Source organism: Musca domestica, unplaced genomic scaffold (genome assembly GCF_030504385.1).
Source record: "Musca domestica strain aabys unplaced genomic scaffold, Musca_domestica.polishedcontigs.V.1.1 42, whole genome shotgun sequence".
NCBI lineage: Eukaryota > Metazoa > Arthropoda > Insecta > Diptera > Muscidae > Musca > Musca domestica.
The window spans coordinates 5,263,088-5,282,110 of record NW_026712329.1 but is presented as its reverse complement, the minus strand read 5'-3'; the positions used below and the strand labels follow the sequence as shown (position 1 = coordinate 5,282,110).

At 34.4% G+C, this 19,023-nt stretch overlaps 1 protein-coding gene across 1 annotated transcript; it reads right to left on the bottom strand.

The window, feature by feature from the left end:
• Positions 1 to 942: 942 nt before the first annotated feature.
• On the bottom strand, positions 943 to 17,777 carry LOC101896715 (adenylosuccinate synthetase). The gene is made up of 6 exons (XM_005186020.4): positions 17,386 to 17,777; positions 8,024 to 8,126; positions 2,109 to 2,388; positions 1,690 to 2,050; positions 1,439 to 1,623; positions 943 to 1,380 (listed from the first exon to the last, which is right to left on the bottom strand). Exons 1-6 carry the CDS (start codon positions 17,572 to 17,574, stop codon positions 1,137 to 1,139), a joined length of 1,362 nt encoding a protein of 453 aa, XP_005186077.1. The 5' UTR covers positions 17,575 to 17,777; the 3' UTR covers positions 943 to 1,136.
• Positions 17,778 to 19,023: the final 1,246 nt, after the last annotated feature.

Sequence of the window (19,023 nt, the reverse complement as noted above, 5' to 3'; positions counted from 1 at the left end):
AAATCGGCCCACGTTTGGTATAGTCCCCATATAACGGTACCTCCCGATATTCGGTATTTTGATGATTTTTGCCGCATTTTTTCAAGGATTTGTCTAAAAATTGGTATTTGTTGGTCATTGTGGGTTCTAGCTGCGGTGGTGATACATTGCATGTATAGGTCCACGTTTTGGTATAGCCCCCACATAACGGTCCGCCCGATATGTGACAAAAACCAGCCATCCTAGATACAATACAAATTATTCTGCAAAATTTTGACGCTCTACGTCAAATTGTGGGCTGTATCGTGACGACAGGCGGACAAACAGACGGACATCGTTAAATCGACTCAGAATTTTATGCTGATTATGAATATATATACTTTATGGGGTCTACGACGAATATTTAGGGATGTTACAAACGGAATGACAAAGTTAATATACCCTTCTTTCCAAGGTGGTGGTTATAAAAAAACATATAGAGCAGAAGCGTATGATCCGCGGAATCAAACGCCTTAGACAAATCTAGACTAACAAGCAAACCAACATCAGAACCATTGAACACACCACGAATGAGATCTGTGAGGACTAAAAGGTGGTGCTAGAACCACGTCGAAACCCAAATTGAGAACTACTCAAACTCCATCCGTGGCCAAAATCAGTCCCGCTCTATTCCATTGCGTCGGAAATTCGGTTAAATTCTTTTTTCGATCTCCGCAGACGCTTATCCAACCCACCACATTTTTATTTAAAACATTTCATTTTTTTCATTAAACATGTTTCATCTTTATTATTATTGATTGCATAGCCACATACGTTATTTGTATTTGTTAAAATTTAAGTACATTTAATGAATTTTGGTATTATTACTACATGTGTTTCGTCTTGTTGTAGTTTTTTTTTATATTTAATTTGTAATTAAGTAAATGTAAGCTTACATAAAACGTTGTACAAATAAAAATGATATTAAGGAAGCAATTATTTTTAATAGTAAATTTATGGTCAAAGGGTTTCTTAAGAAATACAAAATATATTTATTTTATGTAGCCATTTATGTTGAAACAAAAAATTATAAAGAAACCAAAAGACGGTAAAATAAAAGAAGAGATATATGTATATATGCTCTAAAATAATCTGCGTTAAACTAAAAGTGCTAAGTGCTAATGTACATTAATAATAGACTCGCGACCCTTGCCGACACCGACCCATCGTATGGGTACACCAAGTTCACTTTCCATGAAGCGTACATATTTTTGTGCATTTTCGGGCAATTCCTTGAAGTCACGTATATTTTCCGTACACGTTTTCCAGCCGGGTAGGACGGCATATTCCACTTCAATGGTGGCCAATTCGGCAACGGTGCCGGGGAAATGATCCAGTTTGTCACCATTGGCACGCTTGTACCTGTATAGAGAGGCCGATTTGTTTACAATGTATTTTCAAAAATATCTTTTGAACTTACGCTACAGCAACTTTAATTTCTTCTAAAGTATCTAGGATATCGAGTTTTGTAAGGCAGATGCAGGTATAGCCATTAACTAATGAGGTATATTTCAGTAAAGGCAAATCCAACCAACCGCAACGACGTTTTCTCTTGGTGGTAACACCTACTTCAAAGCCACGAGTTTGAAGAAGATCACCAACTTCCTGTAACAATAAACATACGCGCAATTAGCAATGATATATAAAATGTTTTTCTCAAGTTTATCTCACATTCAATTGTTCGGTGGGGAAGGGACCGTCACCAACACGAGTCGTATATGCCTTGACAACACCAATAACTTCACCAATGGTTTGTGGTGGCAGGCCAAGACCAGTCAACACACCACCAATACTACAATTACTGCTGGTCACATAGGGATATGTGCCAAAATCAATATCCAACATTGCAGCATTGGCGCCTTCAACCAAAATGGTTTTGCCCTGACGCAGAGCGGTGTGCAAAAAGCAAATTGTGTCCTTGACATAGGGGCGAATCTTTTCAGCATATTCCTTATAACGTGCCAGCTCAGCATCAACATCTACATTGATGGAGGGGAACAAACGCACATGAGTGGCCACAATAGATTTGAATCTAAAAGAAATCCGAAATCAATAATCAATGACAACCATTGCAAAAAGCATGGACATACTTTTCGCTGAAGAGATTAAAATCGCCCAGCAATTCACCAACACGAATGCCATTGCGTGTGGCCTTGCTGGAGTAGGCTGGACCAATACCCTTTTTGGTGGTACCCAACGATTTGCCACCCTTTTCAGCTTCTTGCATACCATCAACAGCCTGATGGAAATCGAAAACCAAATGTGCACGATCGGATATAATTAAGCGATGTTCGATCTTTTGCAAACCTTTAGCTTCATTTTTGCTCAATTCATCGAATAGAGATGGCAAGTGTATGACAACGCCGTTACCTGTAATTAAAAATTATAGAAATCTGGGTAAGTTTTTTTTAACAATGAAAAGTGTTTCTATTTTATGTGTATTATTAATACGGATTAATAGTGTAGGTACAAAGCCGGATGCGAACCAATTGAAAAAGTCTTACAAATATTATATAAATTATTATGGACGATCCAATACGGGTAGTCCTTACAACACCAGCAGCAGCTATAATCATGGATTTGAGGGGGGAGTCATATAAAGCAATTTAATTCACTGGGAGGGGAGTAATTTAAATCAACTTTATTCCTTACACGAACTGTTGGAACAAATCTAAAATTGTAAGGTGAATTTTTCGCTGACGAAAAAGCAGACACTTGCTAGTACTCTTTAATTTCAGTGTTCAGTTTTATATCAGTGTTCCATGTTTAGAATAAAGATAAAGCGACGTACACCATCTTTACGGTTGACTAATGAAAATTTCGATGTCTAGTCCCTTTTCCTCTCCACGTACATACAATTTCATCTATCCAATGATATTAAGCTATTTATCGCAAACTTGTTTAAATCGTTTATAGGATGAATGCAAAAAAATCCTTATCCTTAGTATTTTCAAATCTTGAAAAAGAAAAAAGCATTTCTGAATTGTTTTTAGAAAATTGAAGAAAGTGACATTTAGTCTCAAGTTTTTCTTGCCGTCATTCATGATTTGTTGCTCATCGTTTATATTATCCAATAAATTTATTTTGATGGGAGATAAAATATCAAGATATGTTTGCAGCAAGGAACCAAATTATTGTTACTTCATGATTATTATTCGTTTCAGTATAGTTATTGGTATTGTGTTCATCAGATTTGTGCTTGCCAAAAAATAGTAAAAGAGCGAAGAAAATCTCAAAACGAAAGCCTTTCACTCTTTCCTTGACATTCACCGAATGCAAAATAAAAATAAATTATAAATATATAAACACACATACACGTATATGTATATATAACAAATGTATATTCTCATTAAGAACATTAGACAATGTTTCAGCAGATCAATTTTTCCTTGGATTTGTTGGTCGTTTTCCCTCCCCTCGATGCCGACAATGCTACTGTTTTCACTTTTTCATATGTAGATTTTTGTTTTTCTTTTAAAATTTGAATCTAATTTTCATTTTATTTACCTATATACTAATGTTTTTTTGTTTTGTGTGTACCTCCCCCACGTCGGTGCCTAGTATACAAATGATAATAATAACAACAAAACGTTTTTGTGTAATCACATGACTACGAAATGACGAACACAAAAAATAAAAAGAACAAGCATTGAAAAGAACATTTCATTGAACGTGCTAAATTTTTTGTTTTCTACAGGGAGGCACAGTCATTGTTGTTGCTGTGATTGTCCGGCAAATGTGATGCCTAAACAATTAATATTATATGTAATTATTTTTGTATAAAAAATTCAATGTTGATGACGTTAAACTATCTTAAATAAAATAACAGTTTTCCAGTAGATGTTAATAATTTAGGTATTATCAGAATTTTGGTGATGAACACATATCTCACATGTATGTGTACAATAGTTGATCCCATACATCATATTTCGAAACTGCCAGTTAGATCTATGATGATTTAAAGATAACAGTTTATTGAATTAGTGCTTCTAATGCTATATTCTTCTAACGGAATCAACAAAAACCCTTATGATTTCCAGAAGAACAGACTAAAATAAATTGAAATCTTAAATGACATCTAAACTCAGATTATTAGGCTCGTCTCGAAAGAGATATAAACACATAAATCATAAACATATGATCTTCGCCTTAACAAGGCAAAACTCAAAAATTACAAATTCAGCCGAGCCTGGCTGTGGGATTTGAACTGCGGACCTCGATGTGCAGCCAACTAGAAGTTGCTGGCTCAACATTCAGAGCCACTAACACGTCGTCCTAAAGCAGCACTATAACAAGTGTACGCAATGTAGTTGTTGTTGACAGAAAAATAATCACTAGAAAAAATTGTTAAAAAATCTTCTAATACAACTTGAGTCGAACTTGGAAGGTTTCTGGTGTGCACTTCGCATATGCTCAATCGCAATAATTTCGAAATAAATACTACTTTCCAGAAAGCCATCATCAACAACAAATATGCCTGATGAACCGGTTAACCAACGGCGAATCGCGTCGCATAGTAGGAGTGTGTGATAGTGTCTACCTGGCTTTCCTTTTTACTGCAAACTTCAGATCATTAAGCTCGTCTCGAAAGAGAAATAAACACAAAAATATTAATGTTTTTCCAGCAGTTGATGTTGTTGACAGATATTTTTCCAATATTCTAGTTCCAAGCTGTGATGTTTCTTCAAAGATGGGATCTACGTTACTTATGTAAGGTTTTCTTAAGAAAAATGGAGAAACTTTCTTATATGATGAAAATTTATTTATAGAAAATATCGCTGTGACATTAAAAACCTTGAACAAAGTCGGACTTAGAAGCAAAACAATTATTTAGCATTTCATCGCATATTCTGATATTTCATTCTTTATAGTTATATGTCTATAGTATACAGTAATTTTTTGTTATATGCCTAAATTTATAGTTATTGGTCGGTTACTAAGATAACCGATTTTCCATTTATGATATCGAAGAAAATTGCAAAAGTGGTAGACTCTTGCAGGTTCAGGAACATACCATATATGTCTAAATTTGACTTCCTGAATTAAAAATATTATCACACTAAAAGTAATATAGCTAAAGGGTGTTTTTCAAAGAGCTTGTTGATTGGAAATTTAAATAAATCAAATGCCAAATTATGAAATTGCAAAAATATTCCTTGTAATTTAACATTTAAATATATTTTCGGACATATGTCCACCACGACTATTTTGCACAAAGAGCATTCTGAATGTCCAATTTTCGACCACCTTTCCAGGCATTTGAGGACGTATTTCAAGCAATGTCACTTTGAATATCGGTTTCCAAAACTTGGCATGCAAAATATTGAATGTAGACCTATATTTGTTCTTTGTGGTGGTCTCAGACGGACAATTTTGTGCACCAGAGCAGTGACCAAAATAATTTGACAATTTTAAAAATCTTAATGACCCTCGGTAGGAGATTTTCTAGAATAGTTGACATATTTTTGATCAACATATTATGACACACAACAAATCGAGAGCTAGCCTAGATTGACTTAAATTATGCTGAAACTCATTTATTCTAAAAGGATGTTTGGCCAACATGCTATCCAGTCTAAAGGTTGAATACAAAACAGTACAATGAAAAAAAAAATATTATTCACAAAATGACAATTAACGAAACTCGAATCTGCCGATATGCGTGCCAACCAACATTCAACAATTTAAATAAAATACACCAAATAATTTTAAGAACTTTTGTACCATTCCGTGAATGATTGCCTAATTTGTTAACGGCCATGTCATGATGACGGTTACCGCCTGTCATTAAATACTTTAATATAAATTACTTTAGAATTGTTTGATAACGCAATAATGACAACAACAACAAAAGGGCTAAATGACACACGTAATAGAGCGAGTGCCAAACTTCACAAAAATACAACTGAAAATTATGTTTGTTTGGAATATAAAATATAATCAGTCTTGTGACATTTTTCGCTGAGGAAATGATGATAACAAAACATTAATTTGCAAAATACCTACAACAAATCTTTCTACTGAGGGGGGGAAATAGAACATCTACTAAAAGAACAAAACCGAATATGCGTACTGTGAAATAACAAGAAGCAAATAGCTCAAGAAAATATACAACAAAGTTATCAAATCGATTAAACAACCAAACAACAGGCAAACCTTCAGACAGACGATTGGCTTTTGTTTATATTTAATTAAAAGTTATTACAGAACAGTGATTGTTCTACGTTTGGTTGTTTGTTGATGGTTGTGGGTGGTTCCGCTACCTATTTGTTGTATAAATGGTATAAATTATAATAATAATCACATGGAAATTGCATACACCATTGGAGGATATTTGCACATACATTTTAATCAGGGGGAAAACAAAATAAATATATTGGGAATAATTTATTTTGCTTGCGGAAGACGTTGTATTTTTTTCAGTTGATGATAACCTTAAAAGGTTATAGTATTCTTTATAAAATCACCATAATATAAGTAATAATGACTAATAATATTCTCTACAGCCGCTACTAACTACTGGCAGATAACATTGCCTGTCGCCATACTCTAATTGAAAATGCACACATTTTTGTAATGCGTCACCGTAGATAATACCATATATTGTGTAGGCCTTGTAGTATTTATCGAATATTATGTAAAGAGTATAAATAAAAAACAATTATTTGTGAAATAGGGAAATGTTATTTTTTTAATTTTAGAAAAGACAGCGAGAAGTAAAATTCAAGGAGTTTTCTAGACCTTTTCACAAAATCATGCTAATATGTTTTGCTGACACTTTACTTATCTTATTCACTGGCCGTTACACACATTTATGGATGGCTTCCAAAATTAGTGGAACAATATTGGTCTAATTTGAGTGAAATATTAACATGTGAAAACCACGTAACTAGAATAACTTATTCAAATGCAATCTAAAAATGAAACTATCCCTGCAATACTAAGTAAGTTGAAAAATAAAGTCGAACTTTATGGCACAGAGAGCTTTTAGGTCATTTTGCAGCATGAAGGAACATGGATCTGTTAATAAATCCGATCAAGAGCAGATCAATTGTCGTATGGTAAATCAGTTTGAATAAATCTAGATTAAGTCAATGGATGCTGACAAAGAGGGTTAAACGCGCTCTAAACGCACTTTTTCTTCTTCTTTTTATGATTCTTTATGGCCAAGGGCAGTAGTTGCCAAACCAGGCATTCTTTAATTTAAACGATCGAAAACAAGAGAGAGGACGAATGACCCTTTACTAACAGTACTTTTTATAAATTAACTATTAAATTCTATTAAAATTTTCAAAATTGACAAAATCAAGAGAACGATGATCCCACTGTAAAATTAATTTATCAAATTGCCACAACTTCTTTTCAAAATGAGATAAGAAATTTCAAAATAATCCAATCGAAAGGTAAATATATGACTGTTATAATCAATCAAGTGTGATAAGACCTACTTTTAGAGTAGAAACGTGTTCGCCTTTTTCAATTCGTGTGCATATTAAAATGTGCAATACAAAGACATCTTAGTAAATGATAAATAAATGTAGTTTCTTTCAACTCCTTGCAAACAATTACTCTTTTTGGTTCGTCTGATAAAAGGCTTCATTTTTCAGTAAATAAGAACTTGAAGTTGAGTGTAAATGTTTACAATATGTAATTTGAAACCAAACAAATCTGTTTTCATTCATACCAGTCGGTTATTAATTTCTAAACTTACAAATTAGCTGAGGGGTAGTCAATTATTTGTCCAATTTAAAGAATACTTAATATTTCCTTTGCAAAAATATATACATTAAATGTCCGCTAACACTTTTTTACGATCTGTGTATATAATTTGAAAACAGTTCAACTACGTGATGATATAAAATGAATTCTGTTTTCTGTTATCTAATCTAAAAAATCTTGATGAAATAAAAATGATACAGATAGAAAGAACGGAGTCCAGTTACCTTGAAATAGTTAACAAAAAAAGAACACAACATATTCAATACATATAGCGAAATAAACTTACCAATTACTGAAATACATTTCTCATTGACAATACCACTGGGCAAAAGATGGAAATCAAATTCAGTGCCATTGGCTACGACAGTGTGACCGGCATTATTGCCACCCTGAAAAGTTGAATAAAAAAGAAATAATGGGGGATTAACATTTAAAAAATTTAACATATATTTTGAATGCGAATTAAAATCAACCAAGGTTAATAGGAAATAGTAATGCAACAGAGTTTGTAATGCCAGTTATTGATATTTATCCACAAAAGTGTTGTAAATGTAAGTTTTTCTTAGACATATGGAAATGTTATGGATGTTAACACGTACATATGTACCATGGTGAAAAGATCAACAAAGGGGCTGGCATGTGTATACATATATATTTATGGATTCTGGCAAATATTCAAAACAAAATATAATACAAATATAAATAAACGTTTGTATACATTTAGTACTTGTTTCATATTTCTTAACAAAACCAAAATATACTCATATATACATATGTATATATGTATGTATAGAACCATTTTCCAATGTCTTAAAAGTAATGATAATAAAATATTAGATAAATTATTATTCTATATAAAAAAATGTCAGATAAATTAGCAATATTTTGGCAAAGTTTTTAGTGTGAAAATTTAATATTAATGTTATACTCTTAATTGCGTATAATATTCATATAAGTACAACTTTTTTATTTGTATTACCGCAACGACAAGAGTTTAGGAGTATTCAACTCCTTTTCTACTCCTAAACTTATTCTAAAATTATTCTATTTTTATGATCCTAGCCAGATTTTCCATGGAAACTGCAACAAAGTCAAACGCCATAATTTTTACATTTTTTTTTTTAATTTTATTGAATGAAAGCAAAAAATGATTTCCTACATTTCCTAAAAATACCCAATATAAGTTGGAAACCGGGGATCAATATGGACAATGTACTCTCCATTATGACCTACAATTCCAAATTTAAACAAACATTTATATTCGAAACTTCATTTAGAATTCCACTTGAAATTCGAATTTCTTTGAGAATTTAATTTATTTAAAATTCGAGTTTATTAAATTATAGTTTGGGATATATTTACCAAATTAGTTTTGCCCTAAATCAATACGCTATAATCAAAAGTCGGACTTTTAAGGGGCAATAACACTTGTTCTTATAGAAATTCATGACATTGCAAATATATGTTTTCTAAAAAGAGTTGTTATTTTTAATTATCCGGTTGTAGCAGGGTTTGGTGTGTAGATTTCCGGTTCCAATTCCAAATAAAATACACCAAGGTTTTCTACATAAAATCGTTATAAAAATTCTTTATTGAAAATAAATCTTACATTTTTGACAATTGGTCCATATGCCTCAAACATGAATACAAGGGACTGCCATCGCTTTCACCAAGTATTCTATGTAATTAGCTTCGGAAGAATAAGCCAACCGGCCACACAATCGTGTTTCCAAGAAGACTTAGTTCTTACCTTATGGATTGTCTATAAGAGAATCAAGGTCCGGCGCATTAAACCTTCGCTCTTTTATAGCCATCCAAACAAAGCTTTTTTCCAAACATATCGATCGTTTACAATTTAAACGACTCTATTGTTAAATAAACAAGTGAAAGCTCTTTACGTTAACTTAGCAAAGCACAAAAGAGACAACAAAGAAAAACTCAATCAGTGATCGAACGCATCTCAATAACTGTTACATTGTAACCCTTCGTTCGTTCGATCACTCAATGTGTTTGGAATATACGTTACAACTTTAACAAAGTCCACTGAAGCAGGTAGAAAAACTAATCATAACAATGTTGCACAGTGAATCAAAACGCTTTAGTAAGGATTGACGAAAGCATTACAATTGCAAAATAGGTATAAAGATAAATAAATATGATTATAAATGTTAACGATAAATTAATAAAAATAAACAAAATAAATATATAATGTAAGATCGCTCTACATTCTCCCCCTTTGGAGTGCGGCTTCGGCCCGAAAGCACGACAAAACATCTAGAACTTCTTGGGTCTTCCTCTCTTGCGAATGGGATGAACTGGCTTTGGCATAATATTGGTATTGTCATCAGCATACAGTGTTAAGGCAGATGCGTGATATGTACCTAAGGGAATGTTGATGTTTTCAGGGGACGCTACTTCGTACGATGTCGAACCAATTTTCCTGATTATAACATACGGGCCGTCTCTCTTGGGAACAAACTTGGAAGTAACTCCTTTTGACGCTTGGCTCAGAACATGAGTATTAATCATTACAGTGGCTCCAATACCAAAATTTGGTTGCGACCTTCTGTGGATGTCGTACGAGTTCTTGTTTGCATCTTGTCTTCCTTCTTCACACTCTTTTGAATCTTGGATAATACTCGATAGTTTCCGTAGGTAAGACGTGATTTGTGGAAGAAAGTTTTCCCTCTCTATTACAGATTTCAAATCGTTCTGAACGTCGTCCAATGATCTTAATTCTCTTCCAAAAGTTAGAAATGCGGCCGAAAACCCTGTTGATTGACATTTCACCGTATTCATGGCAAACCTGATGGCACTTATGTGGGTAGACCAGGTGTTATGATGACCCTGGACAAGAATAGCCAGTTGCGCTTTCATGTCGCGATTTTTACGTTCAACTGGGTTTGCTTGGGGGTGATAGACAGGCGTAAATTGTTGCTGTATATTGAAACAGAAGGCAACTTGTTGCATTATGGCAGAAATAAACTGGACTCCATTGTCAGTTTTAAGTCGTCTTGGGATTCCATAACGAAGAAAAACCTCTTCAATGAGGGTTTTAGTGCATACCTCGGCTGTGGCTTCCTTTAGGGCAAACAATTCAACCCAGCGTGTAGCAACATCTTCGGCGATTAATATCCATTGATAACCATCAGCTGTAGTGGGCAGCGGACCAAAAAGATCGACAGCTAAAACTTCAAATCGTTGGTTAGTACTTGTTGTCTTCATGAGTCCAATGGGTTTCATGTTCGTTGCTTTAAATCGTTGACATTCTATACATGACTTGACATGTTTTGAAATTTCTGCTCGCATACCTGGCCAGAAAAACCTTTTTGAGATCCGTTGTATAGTTCTGTCCACCCCATAGTGCCCAGCGGTGCTATCATCATGATATACTTTTAAAATTTGAGCTCGCTCATGCTCTGGAACAACAAACTGCGCTTCATCGGTTTCATCATCATTGTATCGATAGAGAACTCCTTCATTCATAATGTATCCGCGATTAGTCCAATGACTCAAATCTTCGTTCTCAGATTCTAAGGAATTTATGATTCGTTTCAAAGATTCATCCTTCATTTGCTCTTCACGTACCACTGCCGGTGTTCTTGTAGGGAAATCAATTTGAAACGACAGAATAGGAGCAGTATTTGATTCATCAGCAAAACCATTTGGACGAGATAACATATCCGCCACGGAGTTAGATTTTCCTGGTGTATATTCAACTTGCAGGTTATATTGTTGTATCTGCAGAGCCCATCTGGCTAAACGACCCACGGGACATTTCATGCTCAATAACCATTTCAAAGGTTGATGATCCGTCATGAGGATTATTTCTGCTCCTTCTATATATCCTCTGAATTTGGAACAGGCCCAGACAATTGCAAGAGCTTCTCTTTCAGTTGTAGAGTAATTTCTTTCAGCATTAGAAAGCAATCTACTGATGTATTCTATCGGGTGTTCATCACTGCCCTCCCCCTGAATCAAAACTGCTCCTAATGCGAATGAACTTGCATCCGTTTTTATTATAAATGGCAAGTCATATTGAGCTTGTTTTAGTATTGGTGGCGATATAAGCTTTTGCTTCAATTCATTGAATGCTACTTTTTGTGGCTCTCCCCAAACCCAAGTAGCAGTTTTTTTTGTCAGATCCGTAAGAGGTCTTGCTATTTGTGCGTATTTGTCAATAAATTTTCGATACCACGAACAAGTTTGAATAAAAGATATTAATTCTTTCACATTTCGAGGTTCTCTTTTGCCTGATATTGCCTCTGTTTTTTCTGGATCGACGGCTATGCCATCGGAAGTTAAAACATGTCCCAGAAATTTAACTTCACTACAACAAAATCGACATTTCGAGTTGTTAACACGTAACTTGTAATGACCCAGGCGAGTAAACACCGAGTTTAAATCTCTCAAATGGTCTTCAAAGCTTCCTGAACATATAATTAGGTCGTCCAAATAGGCAAAAATTAACATTCCATTCAAGCCGGCTTTAAAATGGTCTATGAGACGTTGAAATGTAGCAGGGGCGTTTCTTAGTCCGAAGGGCATTCTAGTAAAACGGTATAAACCAAATGGAGTTATAAAACATGTTTTATCACGGTCTTTATCAGCCACCGCGATTTGGTAATAACCACTTTGAAGATCTAGTGTGGTCATAAACTTCGTACTTTTAGCCGAATGCAATATATCATCCATTCTAGGCAGTGGATAGCGATCAGGTTCTGTAAACCTATTCAACTTCCGATAGTCAACACAGACGCGAATACCTCCATCTCGTTTCGGAACCATAACAACAGGTGATGCCCAAGCAGATTCGCACTCTTCAACAATACCCAGTTCCAACATACTATCAACTTCTGCCTTCAATTCCTTAGTCTTCACGAAGGATAGACGATATGCAGGTGAAAATATTGGGGATTTATCGCCAGTGTTGATAGTATGCTCCATAAATGGTGTGGGTTCACTAATTGCTCCGAAAATCTCCCAATGGGTTTCCAAAAGCTGATCCAACAGTGACTTTTTATCCAAGTCCAGACAGTGGCCGTCAGAAGGCTTCAACATTTTGTAGTCCACCATAAATAAAGGAGTAAGAATGGAGTCCAAATACTCATCATTTTGTGATTTAACACTGACAAAATTGGACTTATTGTTACGTTCTGGAGTATCTTGTTCATGCAAAGGCAAACTATCTTTAAAAATGGCTTGAATTGAGTGTGGGGAGTAATCATTTCCTGTCATTTCCGGACCAAAACTCTCAAATTCAGACATGTAGACTTCACGGTTGTATTTTCCTCTTTCTTGTACGTCGACTTCGTGTTTTCTTTTCAAAGCTTCTGTTGCCGGTGCAGGAGTAACATTTTGAATGGGCTTAGGGTTTCGATTGACCACTTTTATGGTCTCCAGTAAGTTTAAATCTAATGGTAAGCACTCAGGAAATTCAAAATGGCTTTTCGGATCGTCTTCAAAACACCAGTAGCCTTGACCCATATTCAAAACAATGGCTGCCTGTTCCAGAAAATCTGCTCCCAACAGCGTACGATTATTTGGGGCGTTTGGCAAAATGACGAACTGTATGTTTAAGGATCTGCCTCCAATAAAAATTTTGCAAATAGTGGACAAACAATCTTGCACCGATCTACTTCCATCTGCCAAAGATATTTCCATTCTTACTTTGCTGTAAATACACCCATGAAAATCCATTACTTTTTTAAGATTGGAACTAGCAATACTGGTACGAGCTCCCGTGTCCATATATGCTTGTCCTGGAATGCCAAATATTAGAATATTTGCCATTGGAATTTCTCGTCCCACTAATCTAACTGCCATGCTATTAAAGCCAACATGTGCTTTATTTTTGTTTGCACTGCAATAGGGACAATTTGCACGAACAAATCCTGGTGCATTGCAACCATAACATGCCAATTTCGGTTTTTCCGTATTGGTTTGAGCGATATAATTGGCTTGCTGTCTGGCCTCGGATTCGATTTTCTCCTTCTTAAAACAGTTGTCCTTCGTATGACCCTTTTTGCGACAATACGTGCATCGAACTGGACCACCAGATGCTAGATTCTCGGTGTTCACAATCTTGCCACGCTCGTTTAGGGAATCTTCAGCTTCTCGTGCATCCTTGAGCAATTCGTCGAAATTTGCCACCTTATGACGAATAACTCGTTCACGAATCTGGACATGAAGCATTCCAAACAGGATGTCGATTTGGTCATTTTCCGACGGAACTTTTGGAAGTTTAGCGAATAACGCCCTCTTCTTCCTAATGAACACATCTGTGGCTTCATTCTTCTGCTGCTTTCCTTCACAAATTTCCGCATATATGCGCCATGCCGGCTTTGCTGGGCAAAAGGAATCACGCAGCATATTCACCACATCATCAAATTTCTTAGCTTTCGACTTCACGCCACTCCACCACTCGGAAGCATCACCCAACAACAGCATTGGCATACTATTAATGGCTTCCATATCTCCAATATTTTCCACAGTTTTGAAAGTTGTGATAGCCGAGATGAACTCCTCAAGCTTGGTCGAATCTTTTTCACCATTATAGCGAGCTGAACAATGGCTAAAAGTTCCAACTTTTACATTAGCTGCAGCTACAGCTTTTACTAACGTCTCAAATTGCTCAGTTGTTAAAGATGCACTGGTCATGATTTTTAGGCGTGGACTTCTTCGTGGGGTTTCAGGAATTTCCATAAAAATTTTATATATAAAATAAAAGTTGGGCGCCAATTATGTAGCAGGGTTTGGTGTGTAGATTTCCGGTTCCAATTCCAAATAAAATACACCAAGGTTTTCTACATAAAATCGTTATAAAAATTCTTTATTGAAAATAAATCTTACATTTTTGACAATTGGTCCATATGCCTCAAACATGAATACAAGGGACTGCCATCGCTTTCACCAAGTATTCTATGTAATTAGCTTCGGAAGAATAAGCCAACCGGCCACACAATCGTGTTTCCAAGAAGACTTAGTTCTTACCTTATGGATTGTCTATAAGAGAATCAAGGTCCGGCGCATTAAACCTTCGCTCTTTTATAGCCATCCAAACAAAGCTTTTTTCCAAACATATCGATCGTTTACAATTTAAACGACTCTATTGTTAAATAAACAAGTGAAAGCTCTTTACGTTAACTTAGCAAAGCACAAAAGAGACAACAAAGAAAAACTCAATCAGTGATCGAACGCATCTCAATAACTGTTACATTGTAACCCTTCGTTCGTTCGATCACTCAATGTGTTTGGAATATACGTTACAACTTTAACAAAGTCCACTGAAGCAGGTAGAAAAACTAATCATAACAATGTTGCACAGTGAATCAAAACGCTTTAGTAAGGATTGACGAAAGCATTACAATTGCAAAATAGGTATAAAGATAAATAAATATGATTATAAATGTTAACGATAAATTAATAAAAATAAACAAAATAAATATATAATGTAAGATCGCTCTACACGGTACATTTGACAAGTACGATACTCGCATCAAAAACGTATATACATTTTTAAAAATCGCTACAAAAATCGTGAAATCTTTAGTCACAATTCCAATTGTCTTAAAATAAATTCTGTATAATTGTCGGTTATTGTATTGGTAATATCAGCACTATCTCATTATATTTAAAATTAAAAAAAAAAAAAATTATTACCCAAAAGGGTAAGATTGAGAGACTAGGGAAATTTTAAATTCATTCCATGTCTGTCAGTTCGCCCCTGGGTTATATAGCTTGCAATATTTAAGATCAAGCTTCAAAAGGCAGAGACATTGAAATTACTCCTACATTCTGGATTATGAAAACGATGCAAACACGATCAAATTTTGTATAGCTCCATATAACGTTTCCTACCGATTTTCGGTATTAAGAGTATATCATCCACATTCTAAAAACTACTGAACTGTAATTTGACATTTCTGCAAAAAATCGCAAACAATGAGGTCAGTATGTCAACGAATCATGATTGCGTATTTCTACAACGGTTTACAAAAATATGTCAACACATAAGTATAGAGTGTCTTAACCATATATGGGGTTTGTTATTTATAAAGCTGGTGCATTGTTTAAATGCAACGTGTAGTTATAATTCGAAAGCATGGGTACCAAAAACGATATGAAAAATAATAAAGAAGTGAAAACTATAGCTAATCCGTAACAAATCAAGAGACAAAAAAATAAGATATTCCTATAACAATTTTAGCAGAAATCAATAAGCCATTTCCAACATGTTTAAAAAAAACATATCAGTTATTAAAATCTTACGTATACATCAAGCAAATACTAATTTTGTAAAATAATATAGAAGAATTGAGCTTTTATCAGAATTTATTGGATGTGATGCAACGATTTCACTGGTTTATTTTTTAACTTTATTTTTTCAGCTTTGAACCGTTTCACAATGAATTTAACAAAATATTCTCTTCTTGATTCTCCTTTAGGTGGGAAAAATCATATACCTACAGATATCCAATTGTTGCAACGCTTTCCGTAAGTATACTATATAATAACGGGCCAAAAAAAACATTAAACATTGTATATTTACTTCTGTCATTTTCAGACTGGAACTGTTGAGTTTCTAATTAGAAAAAGTGCTAAATATCACCTCAACAAAACAAATATATAACCTCATCATCTACGCTATCTGGTTGATTGTCAATAATTTCCGATAATTGACCGATTTACAAAAACAGCATTGAAAATGACATAATATTTACAAATTAGAAGAATTAGATTTCATTCTAAAACGCAACAACAATTTAAATTGAATTCAAATAAAAAAATTCTAAACAGAAACGTGATGAAATAGGAAGTGAGCAATCAAGATGATGTGGATGATGATGGTGGTGGTGATCAGCAGCAACAAAACAAAACGCAAAAAAAAAACAAACATATACGACAATATCTTAGTGTAGAAGACAAGGGAAAGGAAACGTGCCAGACCTTTGCACTGTAGAAAAAGAAATAATGTTACAAATAAATATATTTGTACTGGAGTATGTTGGTTATGTAAACCCCTTTTCTAGTAGCAGGCACACAGAAACTAGAAACATATCAAATGTAGAAGTATATACACATTTTAGCGCTTTTGTTTGTATATGAAAATTATGGCAAAACACACAGAAAACGTACTTGTGTATGTATATTTGTTCTTCCCCTTTTTGGCCAATGGAGAAAGAAACAAACGGCAAAACAATATGATACCATAAACACATGTGACTAACCAATAAACAATAAAGGAGTTAAAATAACCAAACATGGACTGGCAATTCTGATGCAATATCATTATGTCTGTCATGATGTCTTATATCAGCTGCTTTGCTTTTGGGAATCCTTAACCTGTTTTGGAGGTAGGATTATGAAAAAGCATTTAAAGGTGTTCTTTTTCCATTCTTAAGACAACACATGCAACATACACATGATTTTGTTCTCTAGGTATACTATTTCCAAACGTTATTGTGTGTTCTGTTTGACAGCCAAACAGGCAGGCAAAATGTCCTTGACCATAGAAAAGCAAACCAAAGGAAAGACATCAAACATACGAGTGGGAGGAATTTAATACACAAAACTATGAGACGCCCTTTAAATATGTAATTCTTCGTTATAAATTTATGACTATATAGAAACACATGTTAATCATACCTGACATCTGCAGACAATATCAACCTCGGAGGCCAACATATCCACAACTTTGCCTTTGCCCTCATCGCCCCATTGGGCTCCGAGCACAACATCTACCTTAGATTTGTACATATTAAGGCGTCTTTCGTGCAAATTTTCGTAGTGATTGCCGTTCATTACACTATTATTTACAGGTGTCGTTGTTTCCATAGTTTGATGGAGTCACACTTGTTGTAGTCCTTTAATTCCACGTCCGAAAATTTAGAAATATTTGCAAAAATTATAACACACACAAAATTTTATAACAAAATGCGCGTTTGCTTGAGCGGCTCGTTTTTGATCTAACCGACCGCCGCCAGACCAGACCGTCTCCAACACAATCGTCAACTGTAAAGAATTGAAATTCGGTCAGTCAAACGAATGACATTAATTTTGACATTTTATGTGGTATGAACAAACGGCATGGCATGGCGTATGAACAAGGTGCTCCTGCAAATTTTAAAAACAATATGAAATGTCAAAATTTATTTACGTTTTGTTGGCTTTGTTTATCTTTTGTTCTGTGATTTCAATCACAATAGTGCATTTTGACATTAAATTTGGTAGGCTGCTGGCATGGCAGGGCGACCTTATGCTTAGGCTGCACCATATGTATAAACATGGCCGCCACAACACAAAACAAAATTCAAGTAAATGATTAAACTACTAATAAACAATAAAATGTTCTCAGCAAGTAACAAAATGGCGCAAATCCATTTGGTGTAGAATTCATTCATGAGAGGCAGTCACTCACTTCCGAAAAAGTATTATTTTACAAATTTATTATTTAAAAAATGTTATAGGTGACAATCCTTGAAGTATAAAATTGTCTATAGAGGTTCCCGTTTTGGTAGGGACCCCATATAACGGCCTCAGACACTTTATGGTTTTTGAAAAGTTTTACATATCATTCAAACGGTCTTACTGGTATTTGTAGTTTAAAGTGGAACACGTTTGAATTCAGATACTTTTATATAAAAATATTTTTTTTTTTTTTTTACCAAGGCATGGTAGAATCAAGGAGGTAAAGTTATGCAATCACATGTTTACATTTTTTAAAATTTTTTTCATCTGACAACATCTTAATGTCAAAATTTGTATTATGGTAGAAGAATATATGTAGGTAGACGCGTCGACACAGCTGCTGGGACAATGAACTGTCAAACCAATTTTGGAATTGAAAATGTTGAATGAAAAATTATTTAAATTTGTAAAAATTGTTGAAAAACGCGAATTATAATAGCCTCCGTAGTAAAAGAAAACATATAAAAATCCACTTATATTTGAAAAAACATTTATTTTTTTTTGACATATCAATGCTCCCAAGCGTTGATGCATCTACCTGTATTCTTCTGCCATGATTTGTATTTATAAATTCATTGTATATACACAAATCAGAGATGGGAACTTGCTTTTATGTAGTGAAATGTGACAAGGTAAATTACAGAAAATGCAGAGATGGTAATGCTTATTTTAAATGACTACCTTCTTAATTTTACCATGATTTAAAGTCTTTGGCCGGTTATTACATCTTTCCGATAGATAAAAAAGTGATGTTGTCGGACACATAAATCATTTTCATTTAAGGATGAACTGTCTGATAAGCAAATGTTCAGACCA